This window comes from Misgurnus anguillicaudatus, chromosome 7, assembly GCF_027580225.2.
Source record: "Misgurnus anguillicaudatus chromosome 7, ASM2758022v2, whole genome shotgun sequence".
NCBI classification, from domain to species: Eukaryota; Metazoa; Chordata; class Actinopteri; order Cypriniformes; family Cobitidae; genus Misgurnus; species Misgurnus anguillicaudatus.
The window spans coordinates 6,505,462-6,532,896 of record NC_073343.2 but is presented as its reverse complement, the minus strand read 5'-3'; the positions used below and the strand labels follow the sequence as shown (position 1 = coordinate 6,532,896).

The 27,435-nt window shown below is 41.2% G+C and overlaps 1 protein-coding gene across 1 annotated transcript in view; it reads right to left on the bottom strand.

The window, feature by feature from the left end:
• Window positions 1-26,825, bottom strand: part of LOC129417843 (uncharacterized) — an 88,102-nt gene extending 61,277 nt beyond the window's left edge. Inside the window, exons 1-2 of the mRNA XM_055172697.2 lie at window positions 26,672-26,825; window positions 26,206-26,299 (exon numbers count right to left, since the gene is read on the bottom strand). Of these exons, the coding sequence (XP_055028672.2) occupies window positions 26,206-26,299; window positions 26,672-26,674 (97 nt within the window). The 5' untranslated portion in view covers window positions 26,675-26,825. The remainder of the gene's footprint in view (window positions 1-26,205; window positions 26,300-26,671) is intronic.
• Between the last annotated feature and the right edge of the window lie 610 nt (window positions 26,826-27,435).

The window sequence follows — 27,435 nt, the reverse complement described above, 5'->3', positions numbered from 1 at the left end:
GCATGATGCTAGCATGATTAGCATGAAGCTAGCATGATGCTAGCATGATTAGCATGAAGCTAGCATGATGCTAGCATGATTAGCATGAAGCTAGCATGATGCTAGCATGATTATCATGATTAACATGAAGCTAGCATGATGCTAGCATGATTAGCATGAAGCTAGCATGATGCTAGCATGATTAGCATGAAGCTAGCATGATGCTAGCATGATTAGCATGAAGCTAGCATGATGCTAGCATGATTAGCATGAAGCTAGCATGATGTTAGCATGATTAGCATGAAGCTAGCATGATGCTAGCATGATTAGCATGATTAGCATGAAGCTAGCATGATGTTAATATGATTAGCATGAAGCTAGCATGATGTTAACATGAAACTAGCATGATTCTAGCATGATTAGCATGAAGCTAGCATGATTCTAGCATGATTAGCATGAAGCTAGCATGATTCTAGCATGATTAGCATGAAGCTAGCATGATGTTAGCATGATTAGCATGAAGTAAGCATAAGGTTAGCATGATTAGCATGAAGCTAGCATGATTTAACGTGAAGCTAGCATGATTAGCATGATGCTAACATGATTAGCATGACGCTAGCATTATTTGGCGTGCAGTTAACAAGATTTAACATTAAGCTAACATGATTTAGCATGAAGTTAGCAAGATTTATTATGAAATTAGCATAAAGCTAGCATGAAACTAGCATGAAGCTAGTATGACTTAGCATGGAGCTAGCATGAAGCTAACATGACCCAAAGACCCAACCCCCATGTCTCTATGATGTTCAGACCAAGAGATATAAGGCTTTGTTTATTATGTTGCTAGGGTGCTCATATTTGGTTGCTAGGGGCGTGGCTTAATACCTCAATAAGAATCCTATTAAGACTGATTGGATGCCTGAGTAAAATGAGCCCACCCCTATGTCTCTATGACACTCTGGTGTAAAGATATCCATCTGGGCTTTTTATAATGGTAGTCTATGGGAGATGTTGCTAGGGTACCCAAAAATGTTGCTAGGGGCGTGGCTTAATAGCTCTGGGGCGAGCCTAAGAGACTAATTGGATGACTGAGTAAAATGAGCCCACCCCCATGTCTCTACGACACTCTAAAGTGAAGATATTCCATCTGGGACGCTTTTATTCCCTTATATGGGCATGTTTCCTGCCCCATTATAAGTCAATGGGAAATTTTGGGGGCCTCTTACACCCCAGGGGTACAGCTTACACCCCATTGTGATGTATGTTCTTACACAGTCTGCCAGCCTCCTTAAATGTGGTAAGCCACAAGTTTCTAAAAGTTTCTCACTCACAGCTATGACCCGTCAAAGTTTGTCTCCATGTTAAGTCAATGGGAATTTTGGGGTGTTCGAGCGCCCCGTTTAGGAATTCGGAAGGTCCCATCAGTTAGAAAAGATATAGCACACTAAGTCAGACCAGTCTGAAGGTCTGTGGAAAATTTGGTGCATGTAGCTTGAAAGCTCTAGGACGAGTTAGTGTCAGAAATTTTGGGAGGAGAAGAAAGAATAATAATAAGTTGAAAAGCAATAACAGTATGTTGGCTTTTTCAAAGCCAACATAAATATAAGTTTAATAGCAATAACAATATATTGGCTTTTTCAAAGCCAACATAACTAGATATTAAAGTTTGAAGACAAACTTTATGTTGGCTTGAAAAAGCGTAGCCTGAACGTTTAAAACGGTTTGACAGAAGTTTAGTTTAGTAGGCTATCTGGCTGTTAGTTTAAGTATGAAGATAGCATGATTTAGCATGATGTTAACATGAAAAACATGAAGCTAACATGATTAACATGATGCTAGCATGATAAGCATGAAGCTAGCATGATGCTAGCATGATTAGCATGAAGCTAGCATGATTAGCATAAAGCTAGCATGATTAGCATGAAGCTAGCATGAAGCTAACATGATGCTAACATGATTAGCATGAAGTTAGCATGAAGCTAGCATGATTAGCATGAAGCTAGCATGATTAGCATGAAGCTAGCATCAAGCTAGCATGATTAGCATGAAGCTAGCATGATGCTAGCATGATTAGCATCAAGCTAGCATGAAGCTAGCATGAAGCTAGCATGATTAGCATGAAGCTAGCATGAAGCTAGCATGATTAGCATGAAGCTAGCATGATTAGCATGAAGTTAGCATGAAGCTAACATGATGCTAACATGATTAGCATGAAGTTAGCATGAAGCTAGCATGATTAGCATGAAGCTAGCATGAAGCTAGCATGATTAGCATGAAGCTAGCATCAAGCTAGCATAATTAGCATGAAGCTAGCATGATGCTAGCATGATTAGCATCAAGCTAGCATGAAGCTAGCATGAAGCTAGCATGATTAGCATGAAGCTAGCATGAAGCTAGCATAATTAGCATAAAGTTAACATGAAGCTAGCATGATTAGCATGAAGCTAGCATGAAGCTACCATGATTAGCATGAAGCTAGCATGAAGCTAGCATGATTAGCATGAAGCTAGCATGATGCTAGCATGATTAGCATGAAGCTAGCATGATGCTAGCATGATTAACATGAAGCTAGCATGATGTTAGCATGATTAGCATGAAGCTAGCATAAAGCTAACATGATGCTAGCATGATTAGCATGAAGCTAGCATGATGCTAGCATGATTAGCATGAAGCTAGCATGATGTTAGCATGATTAGCATGAAGCTAGCATAATGCTGGCATGATTAGCATGAAGTTAACATGATGCTAGCATGATTAGCATGAAGCTAGCATGATGTTAGCATGATTAGCATGAAGCTAGCATGATGTTAGCATTATTAGCATGAAGCTAGCATGATGCTAGCATGATTAGCATGAAGCTAGCATGATGCTAGCATGATTAGCATGAAGCTAGCATGATGCTAGCATGATTAGCATGAAGCTAGCATGATGTTAGCATGATTACTATGAAGCTAGCATGATGCTAGCATTAAACTAACATGATTCTAGCATGATTTGCATGAAGCTAGCATGAATTTAGCATGATTAGCATGAAGTTAGCATGATTCTAGCATGATTAGCATGATGCTAGCATGATTAGCATGAAGCTAACATGAGGCTACCATGATTAGCATGAAGTAAGCATGAGGTTAGCATGATTAGCATGAAGCTAGCATGATTTAACGTGAAGCTAGCATGATTAGCATGATGCTAACATGATTAGCATGACGCTAGCACTATTTGGCGTGCAGCTAACAAGATTTAACATGAAGTTAGCATGATTTAGCATGAAGTTAGCAAGATTTATTATGAAATTAGCATAAAGCTAGCATGAAACTAGCATAAAGCTAGTATGACTTAGCATGGAGCTAGCATGAAGCTAACATGACCCAAAGACCCAACCCCCATGTCTCTATGATGTTCAGACCAAGAGATATAAGGCTTCGTTTATTATGTTGCTAGGGTGTTCATATTTGGTTGCTAGGGGCGTGGCTTAATGTCTCAATAAGAATCCTATTAAGACTGATTGGATGCCTGAGTAAAATTAGCCCACCGCTATGTCTCTATGACACTCTGGTGCAAAGATATCCATCTGGGCTTTTTATAATGGTAGTCTATGGGAGATGTTGCTAGGGTACCCAAAATTGTTGCTAGGGGCGTGGCTAACTAGCTTTGGGGCGATCCTAAGAGACTGATAGGATGACTGAGTAAAATGAGCCCACCCCCATGTCTCTACGACACTCTAAAGTAAAGATATTCCATCTGGGACGCTTTTATTCCCTTATATGGGCATGTTTCCTGCCCCATTATAAGTCAATGGGAAATTTTGGGGGCCTCTTACACCCCAGGGGTATAGCTTACACCCCATTGTGATGTATGTTCTTACAGAGCCTTTCAGCCTCCTTAAATGTGGTAAGCCACAAGTTTCTACAAGTTTCTCACTCACAGCTATGACCCGTCAAAGTTTGTCTCAATGTTAAGTCAATGGAAATTTTGGGGTGTTTGAGCCCCCCGTTTAGGAATTCGGAAGGTCCCATCAGTTAGAAAAGATATAGCACACTAAGTCAGACCAGTCTTAAGGTCCGTGGAAAATTTGGTGCATGTGGCTTGAAAGCTCTAGGACGAGTTAGTGTCAGAAATTTTGGGGGGATAAGAAAGAATAATAACTAGATAGAAAAGTTTGTTGACAAACTTTATGTTGGCTTGACAAAGCCTGGCCTGAACGTTTAAAACGGTTTGACAGAAGTTTAGTTTAGTAGACTATCTGGCTGTTAGTATGTTTAAGTATGAAGCTAGTCTGATTTAGCATGAAGCTAGCATGATGAGCCTGAAGCTAGCATGAAGCTAACATGATTAGCATGAAGCTAGCATCAAGTTAGCATGATTAGCATTAAGCTAGCATGATGCTAACATGAAATAGCATGAAGCTAGCATGATGCTAACATGAATTAGCATGAAGCTAGCATGAAGCTAACATGATTAGCATGAAGCTAACATCAAGTTAGCATGATTAGCATGAAGCTAACATGATGCTAACATGAAATAGCATGAAGCTAGCATGATGCTAACATGAAATAGCATGATGCTAACATGATGCTAACATGAATTAGCATGAAGCTAACATGAATTAGCATGAAGCTAGCATGATGCTAACATGAATTAGCATGAAGCTAGCATGATGCTAACATGAATTAGCATGGAGCTAGCATGATGCTAACATGAATTAGCATGAAGCTAGCATGATGTTAACATGAATTAGCATGAAGCTAGCATGATGCTAACATGAATTAGCATGAAGCTAACATGAATTAGCATGAAGCTAGCACGATGTTTACATGAATTAGCATGAAGCTAGCACGATGCTAACATGTATTAGCTTGAAGCTAGCACGATGCTAACATGAATTAGCATGAAGCTAGCACGATGCTAACATGAATTAGCATGAAGCTAGCATGATGCTAACATGAATTAGCATGAAGTTAGCATGAAGCTAACATGATGCTAACATGAATTAGCATGAATCTAGCATGATGCTAACATGAATTAGCATGAAGCTAGCATGATGCTAACATGAATTAGCATGAATCTAGCATGATGCTAATATGAATTAGCATGAAGCTAGCATGATGCTAACATGAATTAGCATGAAGCTAGCATGATGCTAACATGAATTAGCATGAAGCTAGCATGATGCTAACATGAATTAGCATGAAGCTAGCACGATGCTAACATGTATTAGCATGAAGCTAGCACGATGCTTACATGAAGTAGCATGAAGCTAGCACGATGTTAACATGAATTAGCATGAAGCTAGCACGATGCTAACATGAATTAGCATGAAGCTAGCATGATGCTAACATGAATTAGCATGAAGTTAGCATGAAGCTAACATGATGTTAACATGAAGTAGCATGAAGCTAGCATGATGCTAACATGAATTAGCATGAAGCTAGCATGATGCTAACATGAATTAGCATGAAGCTAGCATGATGCTAACATGAATTAGCATGAAGCTAGCATGATGCTAACATGAATTAGCATGAAGCTAGCATGATGCTAACATGAATTAGCATGAAGCTTGCATGATGCTAACATGAATAAGCATGAAGTTAGCAAGATTTATTATGAAATTAGCATAAAGCTAGCATGAAACTAGCATGAAGCTAGTATGACTTAGCATGAAGCTAGCATAAGGCTAACATGACCAAAAGACCCAACCCCCATGTCTCTATGATGTTCAGATCCAGAGATATAAGGCTTTGTTTATTATGTTGCTAGGGTGCTCATATTTGGTTGCTAGGGGCGTGGCTTAATACCTCAATAAGAATCCTTAGAGACTGATTGGATGCCTGAGTAAAATGAGCCCACCCCCATGTCTCTGTGACACTGTGCTGCAAAGATATCCATCTGGGCATTTTATAATGGCAGTCTATGGGAGATGTTGCTAGGGTGCCCAAAAATGGTTGCTAGGGGCGTGGCTTAATAGCTATGGGACGATCCAGAGAGACTGATTGGATGCCTGAGTAAAATGAGCCCACCCCCATGTCTCTATGACACTGGAAAGCGAAGATATTCCATCTGGAACGTTTTTATTCCCTTATATGGGCGTGTTTCCTGCCCTGTTATAAGTCAATGGGGAATTTTGGGGGCCTCTTACACCCCAGGGGTGAAACTTACACCCCAATGTGAGGTGTGTTCTCACAGTGCCTGCCAGCCTCTTCAAATGTGGTAACCCACAAGTTTCTACAAATTTCTCGCTCGGAGCTATGACCTGTCAAAGTTTGTCGCAATGTTAAGTAAATGGGACTTTTCGGAAGTTTTATGTCCCGTTTTAGGAATTCTGTAAGTCGGATCCCGTCAAAAAGATATAGCACACTTCTTTAGACCAGTCAGAATGTCCGTGGAAAATTTCGTGAATGTAGCTTGAAAGCTGTAGGACGAGTTAGCCGCAGAAATTTTAGTCTCAGAAGAAGAATAATAATAACTAGATATTAAAGTTTGAAGACAAACTTTATGTTGGCTTGAAAAAGCGTGGCCTGAACAGTTTCACAGGATAAACGTAAAGTTAAGACGTTCAATTTAGTGTAGCTGGTTGTTTGCATGATTAAGAATGAATACAGCTTGATTTATCATGAAGTTAGCATGAAGTTAACATGATTAGCATGAAGCTAGCATGATGCTAGCATGATTAGCATGAAGCTAGCATTATGCTAGCATGATTAGCATGAAGCTAGCATGATGCTAGCATGATTAGCATGAAGCTAGCATTATGCTAGCATGATTAGCATGAAGCTAAGATGATGCTAGCATGATTAGCATGAAGCTAGCATGATTAGCATGAAGCTAGCATGAAGCTAACATGAAGCTATCATGATTAGCATGCAGCTAACATGATTAGCATGAAGCTAACATGATTAGCATGAAGCTAGCATGATGTTAGCATGATTAGCATGAAGCTAGCATGATGCTAGCATAATTAGCATGAAGCTAACATGATGCTAGCATGATTAGCATGAAGCTAGCATGATGTTAGCATGATTAGCATGAAGCTAACATGATGTTAGCATGAAGCTAACATGATGCTAGCATGATTAGCATGAAGCTAGCATGATGTTAGCACGATTAGCATGAAGCTAGCATGATTAGCATGAAGCTAGCATGAAGCTAACATGAAGCTAACATGATGTTAGCATGATTAGCATGAAGCTAGCATGATGCTAGCATGATTAGCATGAAGCTAGCATGATTTTAGCATGATTAGCATGATGTTAGCATGATTAGCATGAAGCTAGCATGATTAGCATGAAGCTAGCATGATGCTAGCATGATTAGCATGAAGCTATCATGATTAGCATGAAGCTAGCATGATGCTAGCATGATTAGCATGAAGCTAACATGATGCTAGCATGATTAGCATGAAGCTATCATGATTAACATGAAGATATCATGATGTTAGCATGATTAGCATGAAGCTAGCATGATGCTAGCATGATTAGCATGAAGCTAGCATGATTAGCATGAAGCTAGCATGATGCTAACATGATTAGCATGATGCTAGCATGATGCTAACATGATTAGCATGAAGCTAGCACTGATGCTAGCATGATTAGCATGAAGCTTGCATGATGCTAGCATGATTAACATGAAGCTAGCATGATGCTAGCATGATTAACATGAATCTAGCATGATGCTAGCATGATTAGCATGAAGTTAGCATGAGGCTAGCATGATTAGCATGAAGTAAGCATGAGGTTAGCATGATTAGCATGAAGCTAGCATTATGCTAGCATGATTAGCATGAAGCTAGCATGATGCTAGCATGATAAGCATGAAGCTAGCATTATGCTAGCATGATTAGCATGAAGCTAAGATGATGCTAGCATGATTAGCATGAAGCTAGCATGATTAGCATGAAGCTAGCATGAAGCTAACATGAAGCTATCATGATTAGCATGCAGCTAACATGATTAACATGAAGCTAGCATGATTAGCATGAAGCTAGCATGATGCTAGCATGATTAGCAAGAAGCTAGCATGAGGCTAGCATGATTAACATGAAGTAAGCATGAGGTTAGCATGATTAGCATGATGGTAACATGATTTAACGTGAAGTTAGCATGATGCTAGCATGATTAGCATGAAGCTAGCACTATTTAGCATGAAGCTAACAAGATTTAACATCAAGTTAACATGATTAGCATGAAGTTTGCAAGCTATATCATGAAATTAGCATAAGGCTAGCATGAAACTAGCATGAAGCTAGTATGACTTAGCATGAAGCTAGCATGAAGCTAGCATGACCCAAAGACCCAACCCCCATGTCTCTATGATGTTCAGATCCAGAGATATAAGGCTTTGTTTATTATGTTGCTAGGGTGCTCATATTTGGTTGCTAGGGGCGTGGCTTAATACCTCAATAAGAATCCCATTGAGACTGATTGGATGCCTGAGTAATATGAGCCCACCCCTATGTCTCTATGACACTCTGGTGCAAAGATATGCATCTGTGCTTTTTATAATGGTAGTCTATGGGAGATGTTGCTAGGGTACCCAAAATTGTTGCTAGGGGCGTGGCTTAATAGCTCTGTGGTGATCCTAAGAGACTGATTGGTTGCCTGAGTAAAATGAGCCCACCCCCATGTCTCTACGACACTCTAAAGTGAAGATATTCCATCTGGGACGTTTTTATTCCCTTTTATGTGCATGTTGTGTTATGTTTATGTTTCCTGCCCCATTATAAGTCAATGGGAAATTTTGGGGGCCTCTTACACCCCAGGGGTACAGCTTACACCCCATTGTGAGGTATGTTCTTACACAGCCTGTCAGCCTCCTTAAATGTGGTAAGCCACAAGTTTCTACAAGTTTCTCACTCACAGCTATGACCCGTCAAAGTTTGTCTCAATGTTAAGTCAATGGAAATTTTGGGGTGTTCGAGCCCCCCGTTTAGGAATTCGGAAGGTCCCATCAGTTAGAAAAGATATAGCACACTAAGTCAGACCAGTCTGAACGTCTGTGGAAAATTTGGTGCATGTAGCTTGAAAGCCCTAGGACGAGTTAGTGTCAGAAATTTGGGGTAGAATAATAATAATAACTAGATATTAAAGTTTGAGGACAAACTTTATGTTGGCTTGAAAAAGCGTGGCCTGAACAGTTTCACAGGATAAACGTTAAGTTAAAACGTTCAATTTAGTCTAGCTGGTTGTTTGCATGATTACGAATTAATACAGCTTGATTTATCATGAAGACAACTTGAGTGGAATGAAATTAGCATGATAAGCATGGAGTTAGCATGATTAGCATGAAGCTAACATGATTAACATGAAGCTAGTACGATGCTAGCATGATTAGCATGAAGCTAACATGATACGCATGAAGCTAGCATGATGTTAGCATGATTAGCATGATGCTAGCATGATTAGCATGAAGATAGCATGATTAGAATGAAGATAGCATGATGTTAGCATGATTAGCATGAAGCTAGCATGATGCTAACATGATTAACATGAAGCTAGCATGATGTTAACATGATTAGCATGAAACTACCATGACGCTAGCATGATTAGCATGAAGCTAGCATGATGCTAACATGATTAGCATGAAGCTAGCATGATTAGCATGATTAGCATGAAGCTAGCATGATTAGCATGAAGTTAGCATGAAGTTAGCATGATTAGCATGAAGCTAGCATGATGCTAGCATGATTAGCATGATGCTAGCATGAAGCTAGCATGATTAACATGAAGCTAGCATGATTAGCATGAAGCTAGCATGATGCTAGCATGATTAGCATGAAGCTAGCATGATGCTAGCATGATTAGCATGAAGCTAACATGATGTTTGCATGATTAGCATGAAGTTAGCATGACGTTAGCATGATTAGCATGAAGCTAGCATGACACTAGCATGATTAGCATGAAGCTAGCATGATGCTAGCATGATAAGCATGATGTTAGCATGATTAGCATGAAGCTAGCATGATGCTAGCATGATTAGCATGAAGCTAGCATGATGCTAGCATGATTAGCATGAAGCTAGCATGATGCTAGTATGATTAGCATGAAGCTAGCATGATGCTAGCATGATTAGCATGAAGCTAGCATGATGCTAGCATGATTAGCATGAAGCTAGCATGATTAGCATGAAGCTAGCATGATGCTAGCATGATTAGCATGAAGCTTGCATGATGTTAGCATGATTAGCATGAAGCTAGCATCATGCTAGCATGATTAGCATGAAGCTAGCATGATGCTATCATGATTAGCATGAAGCTAGCATGATGTTAGCATGATTAGCATGAAGCTAGCATGATGCTAACATGAGTAGCATGAAGCTAGCATGATGCTAACATGATTAACATGAAGCTAGCATGATGCTAGCATGATTAGCATGAAGTTAGCATGATTCTAGCATGATTAGCATGAAGCTAACATGATTCTAGCATGATTAGCATGAAGCTACCATGATGTTAGCATGATTAGCATGAAGTTAGCATGATGTTAGCATGATAAGCATGAAGCTAGCATGAGGCTAGCATGAGGCTAGCATGATTAGCATGAAGTAAACATGAGGTTAGCATGATTAGCGTGAAGCTACCATTATTTAACATGAAGCTAGCATGATTAGCATGATGCTAGCATGATTAGCATGAAGCTACCATGAGCCTAGCATGATTAGTATGAAGTAAACATGAGGTTAGCATGAAGCTAACAAGATTTAACATGAAGTTAGCAAGATATATTATGAAATTAGCATAAAGCTAGCATGAAACTAGCATGAAGCTAGTATGACTTAGCATGAAGCTAGCATGAAGCTAACATGACCCAAAGACCCAACCCCCATGTCTCTATGATGTTCAGATCCAGAGATATAAGGCTTTGTTTATTATGTTGCTAGGGTGCTCATATTTGGTTGCTAGGGGCGTGGCTTAATAACTCAATAAGAATCCTATTAAGACTGATTGGATGCCTGAGTAAAATGAGCCCACCCCTATGTCTCTATGACATTCTGGTGCAAAGATATCCATCTGGGCTTTTTATAATGGTAGTCTATGGGAGATGTTGCTAGGGTACCCAAAATTGTTGCTAGGGGCGTGGCTTAATAGCTCTGGGGCGATCCTAAGAGACTAATTGGATGACTGAGTAAAATGAACCCACCCCCATGTCTCTACGACACTCTAAAGTAAAGATATTCCATCTGGGACGCTTTTATTCCCTTATATGGGCATGTTTCCTGCCCCATTATAAGTCAATGGGAAATTTTGGGGGCCTCTTACACCCCAGGGGTACAGCTCACACCCCATTGTGATGTATGTTCTTACAGAGCCTGTCAGCCTCCTTAAATGTGGTAAGCCACAAGTTTCTACAAGTTTCTCACTCACAGCTATGACCCGTCAAAGTTTGTCTCAATGTTAAGTCAATGGAAATTTTGGGGTGTTCGAGACCCCCGTTTAGGAATTCGGAAGGTCCCATCAGTTAGAAAAGATATAGCACACTAAGTCAGACCAGTCTGAAGGTCTGTGGAAAATTTGGTGCATGTAGCTTGAAAGCCCTAGGACGAGTTAGTGTCGGAAATTTAGTCTCAGAAGAAAGCGGAATAATAATAATAAAAATAAGTTTAATAGCAATAACAATATATTGGCTTTTTCAAAGCCAACATAACTAGATAGGTACATTTCCTGAAGAAAATGTGAAGTGGTGCTTGCCGTGGCAAATTTCGGGCGACAGTATATGATTATACTCCAAATCAAAAGTAAAAAGATCCAACTCCCGTGTCTCTACGATGTTCTGATGCGGAGATATAAGGCTTTGTTTACTCTGTTGCTAGGGTACTGTATTTGGTTGCTAGGGAAAAAATTCCCATCCACTAATGATTACATGCCGAGTCACAAGTGAAATGGTCCAACCCCTGTGTCCCTACGATGTTCTGATGCGGAGATATAAGGCTTTGTTTACTCTGTTGCTAGGGTACTGTATTTGGTTGCTAGGGAAAAAATTGGCATCCACTAGTGATTACATGCCGAGTCACAAGTCAAACGGTCCAACCCCTGTGTCTCTACGATGTTCTGATGCGGAGATATAAGGCTTTGTTTACTCTGTTGCTAGGGTACTGTGTTTGGTTGCTAGGGAAAAATTTGGCATCCCATAGTGATTACACACTGAGTCCAAACGGTCCAACCCCCGTGTCTCTACGATGTTCTGATGCGGAGATATAAGGCTTTGTTTACTCTGTTGCTAGGGTACTGTATTTGGTTGCTAGGGAAAAAATTGCCATCCCATAATGATTACACTCTGAGTCACTAGTCAAACGGTCCAACCCCTGTGTCTCTACGATGTTCTGGTGCGGAGATATAAGGCTTTGTTTACTCTGTTGCTAGGGTACTGTATTTGGTTGCTAGGGAAAAAATTGGCATCCCATAATGATTACACTCCGAGTCACGAGTCAAACGGTCCAACCCCCGTGTCTCTACGATGTTCTGATGCGGAGATATAAGGCTTTGTTTACTCTGTTGCTAGGGTACTGTATTTGGTTGCTAGGGAAAAAATTGGCATCCCATAATGATTACACTCCGAGTCACGAGTCAAACGGTCCAACCCCCGTGTCTCTATGATGTTCTGATGCAGAGATATAACTGTTTGAATTTTATGTTGCTAGGGTGCTCAAAAGTGGTTGCTAGGGGCGTGGCTTAAAAGCTTTGGGAATATCCTGATAGACTGATTGGATGTCTGAGTAAAATGAGCCCACCCCCTTGTCTTTACGACATTGTAAAGCAAAGATATCCCATCTGGAACTTTTTTATTCCCTTATATGGGCATGTTTCCTGCCCCATTATAAGTCAATGGGAAAATTCGGGTGCCTTCTACACCCCAGGGGTACAACTTACACCCCATTGTGATCCATGTTCTTACAGAGTCTACCACCCTCTTCAAATAATGTAACCCACATGTTTTTACAAAATCCTCGCTCGGACCTATGACCCGTCAAAGTTTTTGCAATGTTAAGTCTATGGGATTTTCCCCCATTGACTTTTCATTGGGGCACTTTTGGGCGCCTCTTACACCCCAGGGGTACAACTTACACCCCAATGTGATGTATGTTCTTACAGAGTCTACCACCCTCTTCAAATGTTGTAACCCACATGTTTCTACAAAATCCTCGAGCGGAGCTATGACTCGTCAAAGTTGGGCGCAATGTTAAGTCAATGGGATTTTTCGGGTGGTTTTTCGCCCCCCTTTCGGAAATCCTTCACCCGATCGCTTATAAAAGTCATAGCACACCTCTCCTCAATAAGCCGGTCGAGTTGAGCCCTCTTTCGTGGGTCTACGACAAAGCGTGCGGGACGAGTTACGCGCCGAAAAAGTGTCCGGATGTAAGAATAAAATATAATAATAATATCCCTGAGGAATAGTAATAGTGATGCCTTGCATAAATGCAAGCACCACTAATAATAAGATATAAGTTTAATAGCAATAACAATATATTGGCTTTTTCAAAGCCAACATAACTAGATAGAAAAGTTTGTTGACAAACTTTATGTTGGCTTGACAAAGCCTGGCCTGAACGTTTAAAACGGGTTGACAGAAGTTTAGTTTAGTAGGCTATCTGGCTGTTAGTATGTTTAAGTATGAAGCTAGCCTGATTTAGCATGAAGCTAGCATGATTAGCCTGAAGCTAGCATGATGCTAACATAAATTAGCATGAAGCTAGCATGATGCTAACATGAATTAGCATGAAACTAGCATGATGCTAACATGAATTAGAATGAAGTTAGCATGAAGCTAGCATGATGCTAACATGAATTAACATGAAGCTAGCATGATGCTAACATGAATTAGCATGAAGCTAGCATGATGCTAACATGAATTAGCATGAAACTAGCATGATGCTAACATGAATTAGAATGAAGTTAGCATGAAGCTAGCATGATGCTAACATGAATTAGCATGAAGCTAGCATGATGCTAATATGAATTAGCATGAAGTTAGCATGATGCTAACAGGAATTAGCATGAAGCTAGCATGATGCTAACATGAATTAGCATGAAGCTAGCATGATGCTAACATGAATTAGCATGAAGCTAACATGATGCTAACATGAATTAGCATGAAGCTAGCATGATGTTAACATTAATTAGCATGAAGCTAGCATGATGCTAATATGAATTAGCATGAAGTTAGCATGATGCTAACATGAATTAGCATGAAGCTAACATGATGTTAACATGAATTAGCATGAAGCTAGCATGATGTTAACATTAATTAGCATGAAGCTAGCATGATGCTAACATGAATTAGCATGAAGCTAACATGATGCTAACATGAATTAGCATGAAGCTAGCATGATGTTAACATTAATTAGCATGAAGCTAGCATGATGCTAACATGAATTAGCATGAAGCTAACATGATGCTAACATGAATTAGCATGAAGCTAGCATGATGCTAACATGAATTAGCATGAAGCTAGCATGATGTTTACATGAATAAGCATGAAGTTAGCAAGATTTATTATGAAATTAGCATAAAGCTAGCATGAAACTAGCATGAAGCTAGTATGACTTAGCATGAAGCTAGCATAAAGCTAACATGACCAAAAGACCCAACCCCCATGTCTCTATGATGTTCGGATCCAGAGATATAAGGCTTTGTTTATTATGTTGCTAGGGTGCTCATATTTGGTTGCTAGGGGTGTGGCTTAATAGCTTAATAAGAATCCTTAGAGACTGATTGGATGCCTGAGTAAAATGAGCCCACCCCTATGTCTCTATGACACTGTGCTGCAAAGATATCCATCTGGGCATTTTATAATGGCAGTCTATGGGAGATGTTGCTAGGGTGCCCACAAATGGTTGCTAGGGGCGTGGCTTAATAGCTATGGGACGATCCAGAGAGACTGATTGGATGCCTGAGTAAAATGAGCCCACCCCCATGTCTCTATGATACTGTAAAGCGAAGATATTCCATCTGGAACGTTTTTATTCCCTTATATGGGCATGTTTCCTGCCCCGTTATAAGTCAATGGGGAATTTTGGGGGCCTCTTACCCCCCAGGGGTGAAACTTACACCCCAATGTGAGGTATGTTCTCACAGTGCCTGCCAGCCTCTTCAAATGTGGTAACCCACAAGTTTCTACAAATTTCTCGCTTGCAGCTATGACCCTTCAAAGTTTGTCGCAATGTTAAGTAAATGGGACTTTTCGGAAGTTTTATGTCCCGTTTTAGGAATTCTGTCAGTCGGATCCCGTCAAAAAGATATAGCACACTTCTTTAGACCAGTTAGAATGTCCGTGGAAAATTTCGTTGATGTAGCTTGAAAGCTGTCGGACGAGTTAGCCGCAGAAATTTTTATCTCAGAAGAAGAAAAAGAACTAGATGAGGTTAAAGTTTGTGAACAAACTTTATGTTGGCTTGAGAAAGCCTAGTCTGAGAGTAATAGCTGGAGCTGCAGTTGGGGCAGTTAAGTTAGTTGGGGCAGATGGGTTAGTTGGGGCAGAATTGAGCAGTTGGGGCAGAATGGGGCATTTGGGGCAGATGGGGCATTTAGGGTAGTTGGGGCATTTGGGGCAGAATTGGATAATTGGGGCAGATGGGGCATTTAGGGCAGTTGGGGCATTTAGAGCAGTTGGGGCATTTAGGGCAGTTGGGGCAGAATGGGGCAGATGAGGCAGTTGGGGCATTTGAGGCATTTAGGGCAGTTGGGGCATTTAGGGCAGAATGGGGCAGTTGGGGCATTTAGGGCAGATGGGGCATTTAGGGCAGATGGGGCATTTAGGGCAGTTGGGGCATTTAGGGCAGTTGGGGCAGATGGGGCATTTAGGGCAGTTGGGGCATTTAGAGCAGTTGGGGCATTTAGGGCAGTTGGGGCAGAATGGGGCAGATGAGGCAGTTGGGGCATTTAGGGCAGAATGGGGCAGTTGGGGCATTTAGGGCAGAATGGGGCAGTTGGGGCATTTAGGGCAGATGGGGCATTTAGGGCAGATGGGGCATTTAGGGCAGTTGGGGCATTTAGGGCAGATGGGGCAGTTGGGGCATTTGGGGCAGAATTAAGTAGTTGGGGCAGACGGGGCATTTGGGGCAGATGGGGTATTTAGGGCAGTTGGGGCATTTAGAGCAGTTGGGGCATTTAAGGCAGTTGGGGCAGATGAGGCAGTTGGGGCATTTAGGGTAGTTGGGGAATTTGGGGCAGAATTGGGTAGTTGGGGCAGATGGGTCATTTGGGGTAGATCGGGCATTTAGGGCAGAATGGGGCAGATCAGGCATTTGGGGAAGAATGGGGCAGTTGGGGCAGATGAGGCATTTGGAGCAGAATTGGCCAATTGGGGCAAATGGGGCATTTGGGGCAAAATGGGGCGGTTGGGGCAGTTGAGGCATTTGGGGCAGAATGGGGCATTTAGGGCAGTTGGGACATTTATGTGTGTGTTTGTGTGAGTATGATTGGGTGTGTAATACTGTGTTTGTGTGTGTAATTTTGTGGTTGTGTGTCTGTGTGTAGTTGTGTGTCTGTGTCTGTGTGTGTTTGTGTGTGTGTGTGTGTGTGTGTGTGTGTGTGTGTGTGTGTGTGTGTGTGTGTGTTTGAGTCTGTGTTTTTGTGACAGTATGTTATATATAATTTTGTGTTTGTGTGTGTAATTGTGTGTCTGTGTAGTTGTGTGTATGTGTGTAGTTGTGTGTGGTTGTGTCTGTGTGCATGTCTGTGTTTTTGTGGCAGTATGTTATATATAACTTTGTGTTTGTGTGTGTAATTGTGTGTCTGTGTGTAGTTGTGTGTCTGTGTGTGGTTGTGTGTCTGTGTGTGATTGTGTGTGTGTGTGTGTGTGTGTGTGTGTGTGTGGGTGTGCATGTTTGTGTTTTTGTGACAGTGTGTTATATATCATTTTGTGTTTGTGTGTGTAATTGTGTGTCTGTGTGAAGTTGTGTGTGGTGGTGTGTCTGTGTGTGTGTGTGTGTGTGTGTGTGTGTCTGTGTGTGTGTGTGTGTGTGTGTGTGTGTGTGTGTGTGTGTGTGTGTGTGTGTGTGTAGTTGTGTTTGTCTGTCCTATTGAGTGAGTTTTGTGAGACAGAGATAGACTGAGAGAGGTTGAGAGATGATGTAATGTATTTGTATGAATGAGAGTTGACAGTTAGAATTTGAAAATAAACACTCAGCCTAAACATTCTATGAATGTAAGTCTATGGGACTTTTTTGGGATGTTTGATCGGACGGTTTAGGAGAACCGTAAGTCCGATCCCTTAGAAAAGATATAGCACACCTCCTCAGATCAGACTGAAGGTCTGTGCAAAGTTTGGTGGCTGTAGCTTGAAAGCTCTAGAAGGAGTTAGAGTTAGAAATTTTTAGGTCAGAAGAAAAAGAATAATAATAATAAGTTTAAGTGCAACAACAGTATGTTGGCTTTCTCAAGCCAACATAATAATAATAATAATAATAATAAGTTTAAATACAATATCAGTATGTTGGCTTTGTCAAGCCAACATAATAATAAGTTTAAATACAATATCAGTATGTTGGCTTTGTCAAGCCAACATAATAAGTTTAATAGCAATAACAGTATGTTGGCTTTTTCAAAGCCAACATAATAAAATATAAGTTTAAAAGCAATAACAATATGTTGGCTTTTTCAAGCCAACATAACTAGATGAGGTTAAAGTTTGTGAACAAACTTTATGTTGGCTTGAGAAAGCCTAGTCTGAGAGTAATAGATGGAGCTGCAGTTGGGGCAGTTAAGTTAGTTGGGGCAGATGGGTTAGTTGGGGCAGAATTGGGCAGTTGGGGCAGAATGGGGCAGATGGGGTATTTGTGGCAGATGGGGCATTTAGGGTAGTTGGGGCATTTGGGGCAGAATTGGATAATTGGGGCAGACGGGGCACTTGGGGCAGATGGGGCATTTAGAGCAGTTGGGGCATTTAGAGCAGTTGGGGCAGAATGGGGCAGATGAGGCAGTTGGGGCATTTGAGGCATTTAGGGCAGTTTGGGCGAAATGGGGCATTTAGGGCAGATGGGGCATTTAGGGCAGATGGGGCATTTAGGGCAGAATGGGGCAGTTGTGGCATTTGAGGCATTTAGGGCAGTTTGGGCAGAATAGGGCAGATGGGGCATTTAGGGCAGATGGGGCATTTTGGGCAGTTGGGGCATTTAGGGCATTTGGGGCAAAATGGGGCAGATGAGGCAGTTGGGGCATTTGAGGCATTTAGGGCAGTTGGGGCATTTAGGGCAGAATGGGGCAGATGGGGCATTTAGGGCAGATGGGGCATTTAGGGCAGTTGGGGCAGAATGGGGCAGTTGAGGCAGAATTGGGTAGTTGGGGCATTTGGGGCAGAGGGGGCATTTAGGGCAGTTGGGGCAGAATTGGGTTTTTGGGGCAGATGTGGAATTTTGGGTTGTTGGGGAATTTGGGGCAGAATTGGGTAGTTGGGGCAGACGGGGCATTTGGGGCAGATGGGGAATTTAGGGCAGATGAGGCATTTGGAGCAGAATTGGCCAGTTGGGGCAAATGGGGCAAAATGGGGCGGTTGGGTTATTTGAGACATTTGGGGCAGAATGGGGCAGATGGGGCATTTAGGGCAGTTGAGACATTTATGTGTGTGTTTGTGTGTGCAATTTTGTGTTGTGTGTGTGTGTGTGTGTGTGTGTGTTGTTGTGTGTGGTTGTGTTTCTGTTTGTGTGTGTGTGTGTGTGTGTGTGTGTGTGTGTGTGTGTGTGTGTGTGTGTGTCTGTGTGTCTGTGTTTTTGTGACAGTATGTTATATATAATTTTGTGTTTGTGTCTGTAATTGTGTGTCTGTGTGTAGTTGTGTGTCTATGTGTATTTGTGTGTGGTTGTGTGTCTGTGTGTGTTTGTGTGTGTGCATGTCTGTGTTTTTGTGACAGTATGTTATATATAATTTTGTGTTTGTGTGTGTAATTGTGTGTGTGTCTGTGTGTAGTTGTGTGTCTGTGTGTATTTGTGTGTGATTGTGTGTCTGTGTTTTTGTGACAGTATGTTATATATAATTTTGTGTTTGTGTGTGTAATTGTGTGTCAGCGTGTAGTTGTGTGTATGTGTGTCTGTGTGTGGTTGTGTGTGGTTGTGTGTTTGCATGTCTGTGTTTTTGTGACAGTATGTTATATATAATTTTGTGTTTGTGTGTGTAATTGTGTGTGTGTCTGTGTGTAGTTGTGTGTCTGTGTGTAGTTGTGTGTGATTGTGTGTCTGTGTGGTTGTGTGTGTGTGTGTCTGTGTGTGTGTGTAGTTGAGTTTGTCTGTGCTATTGAGTGAGTTTTGTGAGACAGAGATAGACTGAGAGAGGTTGAGAGATGATGTAATGTATTTGTATGAATGAGAGTTGACAGTTAGAATTTGAAAATAAACACTCAGCCTAAACATTCTATGAATGTAAGTCTATGGGACTTTTTTGGGATGTTTGATCGGACGGTTTAGGAGAACCGTAAGTCCGATCCCTTAGAAAAGATATAGCAACTCAAGTCAGATCACACTGAAGGTCTGTGCAAAGTTTGGTGGCTGTAGCTTGAAAGCTCTAGGAGGAGTTAGAGTTAGAAATTTTTAGGTCAGAAGAAAAAGAAGAATAAAAATAAAAACTAGATAGGTACATTTCCTGAAGAAAATGTGAAGTGGTGCTTGCCGTGGCAAATTTCGTGCGACAGTATATGATTATACTCCAAATCAAAAGTAAAAAGATCCAACTCCCGTGTCTTTACGATGTTCTGATGCGGAGATATAAGGCTTTGTTTATCCGGTTGCTAGGGTACTGTATTTGGTTGCTAGGGGGGAAATGGCATCCACTACTGATTACCCGCCGAGTCACGAGTCAAATGGTCAAACTCCCGTGTCTCTATGATGTTCTGAAGCGGAGATATAAGGCTTTGTTTACTCTGTTGCTAGGGTACTGTATTTGGTTGCTAGGGAAAAAAATGCCATCCACTAATGATTACATGCAGAGTCACAAGTGAAATGGTCCAACCCCTGTGTGCCTACGATGTTCTGATGCGGAGATATAAGGCTTTGTTTACACTGTTGCTAGGGTACTGTATTTGGTTGCTAGGGAAAAAAATTGGCATCCACTAATGATTACATGCCGAGTCACGAGTAAAACGGTCCAACCCCCGTGTCTCTACGATGTTCTGATGCGGAGATATAAGGCTTTGTTTACACTGTTGCTAGGGTACTGTATTTGGTTGCTAGGGAAAAAATTGGCATCCACTAGTGATTACATGCCGAGTCACGAGTAAAACGGTCCAACCCCCGTGTCTCTACGATGTTCTGATGCGGAGATATAAGGCTATGTTTATCCGGTCGCTAGGGTACTGTATTTGGTTGCTAGGGAAAAAATTGCCATCCACTAGTGATTACCCTCCAAGTCACGAGTCAAACGGTCCAACCCCCGTGTCTGTACAATGTTCTGATGCAGAGATATAAGGCTTTGTTTACTCTGTTGCTAGGGTACTGTATTTGGTTGCTAGGGAAAAAAATGGCATCCACTAGTGATTACACTCTGAGTCACGAGTCAAACGGTCCAACCCCCGTGTCTCTACGATGTTCTGATGCAGAGATATAAGGCTTTGTTTACTCTGTTGCTAGGGTACTGTATTTGGTTGCTAGGGAAAAAATGGGCATCCCATAATGATTACACGCCGAGTCACGAGTCAAACGGTCCAACCCCCGTGTCTCTACGATGTTCTGATGCGGAGATATATGGCTTTGTTTACTCTGTTGCTAGGGTATTGTATTTGGTTGCTAGGGAAAAAATTGGCATCCCATAATGATTACACTCTGAGTCACGAGTCAAACGGTCCAACCCCCGTGTCTCTACGATGTTCTGATGCGGAGATATAAGGCTTTATTTACTCTGTTGCTAGGGTACTGTATTTGGTTGCTAGGGAAAAAAATGGCATCCCATAATGATTACACTCCGAGTCACGAGTCAAACGGTCCAACCCCCATGTCTCTACGATGTTCTGATGCGGAGATATAAGGCTTTGTTTACTCTGTTGCTAGGGTACTGTATTTGGTTGCTAGGGAAAAAATGGGCATCCCATAATGATTACACGCCGAGTCACGAGTCAAACGGTCCAACCCCCGTGTCTCTACGATGTTCTGATGCAGAGATATAAGGCTTTGTTTACTCTGTTGCTAGGGTACTGTATTTGGTTGCTAGGGAAAAAATTGGCATCCCATAATGATTACACTCTGAGTCACGAGTCAAACGGTCCAACCCCCGTGTCTCTACGATGTTCGGATGCTGAGATATAACTGTTTGAATTTTATGTTGCTAGGGTGCTGAAAAGTGGTTGCTAGGGGCGTGGCTTAGTAAGCCTTTAAGGATCCTGAGAAACTGATTGGATGCCTGAGTAAAATGAGCCCACCCCCATGTCTCTATGACACTCTGGTGCAAAGATATCCATCTGGGCATTTTATAATGGCAGTCTATGGGAGATGTTGCTAGGGTGCCCAAAATTGTTGCTAAGGGCGTGGCTTAATAGCTCCGAGATGATCCTGAGAGACTGATTGGATGCCCGAGTGAAATGAGCCCACCCACTTGTCTGTAGGACATTGTAAAGCGAAGATATCCCAGCTGGAACTTTTTTATTTCCTTATATGGGCATGTTTCCTGCCCCATTATAAGTCAATGGGGCACTTTTGGGTGCCTCTTACACCCCAGGGGTACAACTTACACCCCAATGTCATGTATGTTTTTACAGAGTCTACCACCCTCTTCAAATGTTGTAACCCACATATTTCTACAAAATCCTCGAGCGGAGCTATGACTCGTCAAAGTTCGGCGCAATGTTAAGTCAATGGGATTTTTTGGGTGATTTTTTGCCCCCCTTTCGGAAATCCTGCACCCGATCCCTTATAAAAGTCATAGCACACCTCTCCTCAATAAACCGGTCGATTTGAGCCATCTTTCATGGGACTACGGCAAACCGTGCGGGACGAGTTACGTGCCGAAAAAACGTGCAGACATAAGAATAAAATATAATAATAAGAATAATATCCCTGAGGAATAGTAATAGTGATGCCTTGCATAAATGCAAGCACCACTAACTAGATGAGGTTAAAGTTTGTGAACAAACTTTATGTTGGCTTGAGAAAGCCTAGTCTGAGAGTAATAGATGGAGCTGCAGTTGGGGCAGTTAAGTTAGTTGGGGCAGATGTGTTAGTTGGGGCAGAATTGGGCAGTTGGGGCAGAATGGGGCAGATGGGGCATTTGTGGCAGATGGGGCATTTAGGGTAGTTGGGGCATTTGGGGCAGAATTGGATAATTGTGCCAGACGGGGCATTTAGGGCAGATGGGGCATTTAGGGCAGTTGGGGCATTTAGAGCAGTTGGGGCATTTAGGGCAGTTGGGGCAGAATGGAGCAGATGAGGCAGTTGGGGCATTTGAGGCATTAAGGGCAGTTGGTGCATTTAGGGCAGTTGGGGCATTTAGAGCAGTTGGGGCATTTAGGGCAGTTGGTGCAGAATGGGGCAGATGAGGCAGTTGGGGCATTTGAGGCATTTAGGGCAGTTGGGGCATTTAGGGCAGTTTGGGCAGAATGGGGCAGATGAGGCATTTAGGGCAAATGGGGCATTTAGGGCAGATGGGGCATTTAGGGCAGTTGGGGCAGAATGGGGCAGATGAGGCAGTTGGGGCATTTGAGGCATTTAGGGCAGTTGGGGCATTTAGGGCAGTTTGGGCAAAATGGGGCAGATGAGGCATTTAGGGCAGATGGGGCATTTAGGGCAGATGGGGCATTTAGGGCAGTTGGGGCATTTAGGGCAGTTGGGGCAGAAAGGGGCAGTTGGGGCAGAATGGGGCATTTGGGGCAGAATTGGGTAGTTGGGGCAGACGGGGCATTTGGGGCAGATGGGGCATTTAGGGCAGTCGGGGCAGAATTGGGTGTTTGGGGCAGACGGGGCATTTAGGGTAGTTGGGGCATTTGGGGCAGAATTGGGTAGTTGGGGCATTTAGGGCAGTTGGGGCATTTAGGGCAGTTTGGGCAGAATGGGGCAGATGAGGCATTTGGGACAGAATGGGGCAGTTGGGGCAGATGAGGCATTTGGGGCATTTATGTGTGTGTGTGTGTGTAATATTGTGTTTCTGTGTGTGTGTGTGTGTGTGTGTGTGTGTGTGTGTGTGTGTGTAGTTGTGTGTGTAGTTGTGTGTGTAGTTGTGTGTGTAGTTGTGTGCGGTTGTGTGTGTGTGTGTGTGTGTGTGTGTGTGTGTGTGTGTGTGTGTGCGTGTGTGAGTCTGTGTTTTTGTGACAGTATGTTATATATAATTTTGTGTTTGTGTCTGTAATTGAGTGTCTGTGTGTAGTTGTGTGTCTATGTGTATTTGTGTGTGGTTGTGTGTCTGTGTGTGTGTGTGTGTGTGCATGTCTGTGTTTTTGTGACAGTATGTTATATATAATTTTGTGTTTGTGTGTGTAATTGTGTGTGTGTCTGTGTGTAGTTGTGTGTCTGTGTGTAGTTGTGTGTGATTGTGTGTCTGTGTGGTTGTGTGTGTATGTGTGTGTGTGTGTGTAGTTGAGTTTGTCTGTGCTATTGAGTGAGTTTTGTGAGACAGAGATAGACTGAGAGAGGTTGAGAGATGATGTAATGTATTTGTATGAATGAGAGTTGACAGTTAGGATTTGAAAATAAACACTCAGCCTAAACATTCTATGAATGTAAGTCTATGGGACTTTTTTGGGATGTTTGATCGGACGGTTTAGGAGAACCGTAAGTCCGATCCCTTAGAAAAGATATAGCAACTCAAGTCAGATCAGACCGAAGGTCTGTGTAAAGTTTGGTGGCTGTAGCTTGAAAGCTCTAGGAGGAGTTAGAGTTAGAAATTTTTAGGTCAGAAGAAAAAGAAGAATAAAAATAAAAAAAATAAGTTTAAGTGCAACAACAGTATGTTGGCTTTCTCAAGCCAACATAATAAGTTTAAGTGCAACAACAGTATGTTGGCTTTCTCAAGCCAACATAAAAAAAGTTTAAGTGCAACAACAGTATGTTGGCTTTCTCAAGCCAACATAATAAATACACAAATAAAAAATTTTGAGACGAACTATAATTTACCTTTTAGTACAGCACCGTTTTTGTAAAGCACGCGTCCTCCAGCAACAAACAAAGCAGCTACACAGTCGTTAACACAATAGTTCACAGATCGTTGTCGCCACTTACAAAAGCACTGGTAAAGTGGTAATTTTTGGTGTGCATTCGAGATGCTGTTTCGGGCACAGCAACGTGATCTTTTGCCCCGCCGAAAGTTGTAAATTTACAGACAAAAAAAGACGAGCTGAACAACGATATGCAAGTGGGCTTTTCTCTTCCAGAGAGCACAAACCAAGGCTCATTTTTGCTGGCAGTAAGTGAATTATAATATTTGAATTTATGGTATTATGACCAGGGCTTGACATTAACACCGCCAAACGCGGGTAAGATTTCGGCCGTAAGGCGAGTCTGTTTTCTTAAAAGTTATGCGAAATGATAAACAATACGCAATGCGACACTGGAAAACTACAACTTCCATGAGCATTCTGCACCCAGAGCAACGCACAGAGATCTGTTGAGAGACGCGCACGCGATCAGCGGGGCGTTGCGGACCAAAGCGTCACCTTCCAGAGAGCGCACGAGAGCTGATGGATTTGCGAATGCACAAGAGAACGCAGTCTGAGCGCATACACACTTCGGGAAAGATAAAACAATTGCATGGAAGTAATTGATTAGATATAAATTGCGTGCAAACTCTCAGGGCAAGAGCGAAGAGAAATTCAGCGCATCTGAATGCACACGAAATCAAAAGAATCCCGCCATCGAGAGGTTCGCGCATCATTTTAATGTAACAATAATGCCCTCCCGACATTTGTCATTAAAAGTCTTAAATCACTTTTATCAGAAACCATTTAGCTTATAAAATACATCTGCATGACAGTAAAATTAATGTACATATCTTGACAGTATTTACTGCTGTTGTTAATAAATATTTAAAGTGGTTGTCGATGGGTTTTGTGTTTATCTTTTCAGTTTAGAATTAGTGTTTCTTCTACACCCCTGTTCTACTTTTAATATATTCATTTAAAGTTAATCTATTTATGCCTTACTTACTAGCATGTTTTTCATGCATCTTATATGATCTATACTGATATACCAGCTATATACCAGCTAAATGTTGTCTTAATTCGGGTAGTCAGACTGCATTTGAAATTCAGTGTGCATCTAATTTAGCAAGTAAATTTGCTCGAATTAAAGTAATTTTAGGATGCCAAAGTCAAATTTAATCATATACAATTTAACTTTGGCTAGTACCTTTGAAAAACAACTAGCCACTTTGGCTGGTGAGCAAGAAAGTTAATGTCAAGCCCTGATTATGCTACAAAGAGTTCCACTTTTATACTTTAGCCACAGGCTCACGTAAGATATTTTTCATATCATACAGACAGATTCAACACCGGCCTCCACATATTGCGTTTCGTTATTTATTTATTTTTTTACTTTAAAACACGCAGTGTATTCGTTCAGCTGCATTTACTGCTCTCTCTCTCTCTCTCTCTCTCTCTCTCTCTCTCTCTCTCTCTCTCTCTCTCTCTCTCTCTCTGTCTCTCTCTCACACACACAATTAAAAAGAGATAATCCGTGGAGATCCGTGGCTCTGCGCTGCGTGAGACAAACACGCAATAATATTTAACAATTTCCTACCTATCCCTTGCTGCCACTGTAAAAAAAAAATAAAAAATAAAAAAATAAATTCCCTACCGACCCATGACCTAAACTGACAACCAACCGGAACCAAACTTTATTTTTTTTATGCCTAATGACTGTATTTTTATTTTTGAATCCAAGTCATCCATTTCTAAAATAAATAAAAAAAAATAGCTTTCTAATGTAAGAAATTAAAATGTTGCCCCAAATATATTTTTCTCTACAAAAGTAAAATTTGTATAAAGTAAAAAGCATAAACCTAAAGATTAAATATTTTTAAGATCATGAGAAACATTTCAGTAAAGTGTTAAATGCTGTTATGCATGTAAAATAATTAAAACCCAACCCTAAAAAGTAAAAAGCATAAATCTAAAGATTAAACATTTTAAAGACCATGAAAAAACATTTCGGTAAAGTGTTAAATGTTGTTAAACTTATACATTTAAAATATATGCATGTACAATAATTACAACGCAACCCTTAACCCACCAATAAATCTACACAGAAAAACACAACAAGTAAAAGGTATAAAATGGTGACACGCAATATTAAGTGGGACCCAGTAAACATGTTAAAAACACATTTCATTACCTTCTGGATTACTTAAGTTTTCTTCAGTTTCCCACCCATAAAGGGAGCAGCTGTGACAGTAGACCACTACTGTACACAACACAAGCAATCTAAGCTGAAAATGAGAACAAAATAAGTCAGACATTAACAAACTGATGTAGCATGAAAATCATTACATGATGAGCATTGCATGCAAAAACATATTGCTATAAAGAACCCGATTACAAACAGAAAATAATCATATGTTATATTTTAGAATAAAAATGTTTTTTAAATAATTTAGATGCAAAATTTTACTCCAGCATATGTAAAGACTCTTTAGACTCATATATAAAGTTTTCTTGTTACATTTTACAAAAAATTATATTTTACCATATTGCAAAAAATAAAAATACATTTTTGGCATTTTCCCAAGAAATCTTGGTTTAAGCAAGTTAAAGCAGTTAAAGCAGAAGCAGTTTAAGATAAGCAGTTAAATGTACACTACCATGTTGAGATGAATAGCAATATGACAGTAATATTCAAGTTGAGATGAAGTACAGTAAAACAAAATTACTGACTGATTTAGGAATTCTTCACACACCTCTATATGTAATGTATGTGTGTGTGTGTGTGTGTGTGTGTGTGTGTGTGTGTGTGTGTGTGTGTGTGTGTGTGTGTGTGTGTGTGTTAACCAACCCCCCCAACTGTTTGTTATGAGTTACAATGTGACTGTGTTGTGCGTCATGTGCTGTTTGTTAGTAGAAGTGAATGTTGATTTATCGTTGATTGATATACAGTAGATCTTTAAATAAAGCCTATACAAACATCCTGAACTGCCTTGTTAGTTCTTGTTATTGTTTCTTTGTAAGAAGATATGATAATTGCTTATCTATGAAACCAATTTCCGGACTTCCAATGAATTACTAATGTGCAAGTTAAATAGCCTAAAAACACCTACAATGGGTATCAGAACTGGACCACGGAGCAATAGAAGAAGGTGGTCTGGTCTGATGAATCACGTTTTCTTTTACATCACGTGGATGACCGGGTGCGTGTGCGTTGCTTACCTGGAAAATACATGTCACCAGGATGCACTATGGGAAGAAGGGAAGCTGATGGAGGCAGTGTGATGCTTTAGGCAATGTTCTGCTGGGAAACCTTGGGTCCTGCCATTCATGTGGATGTTACTTTGATGCGTACCACCTACCTAAGCATTGTTCCAGACCATGAACACCCTTTCATGGAAACAATATTTCCTGATGGCATTGG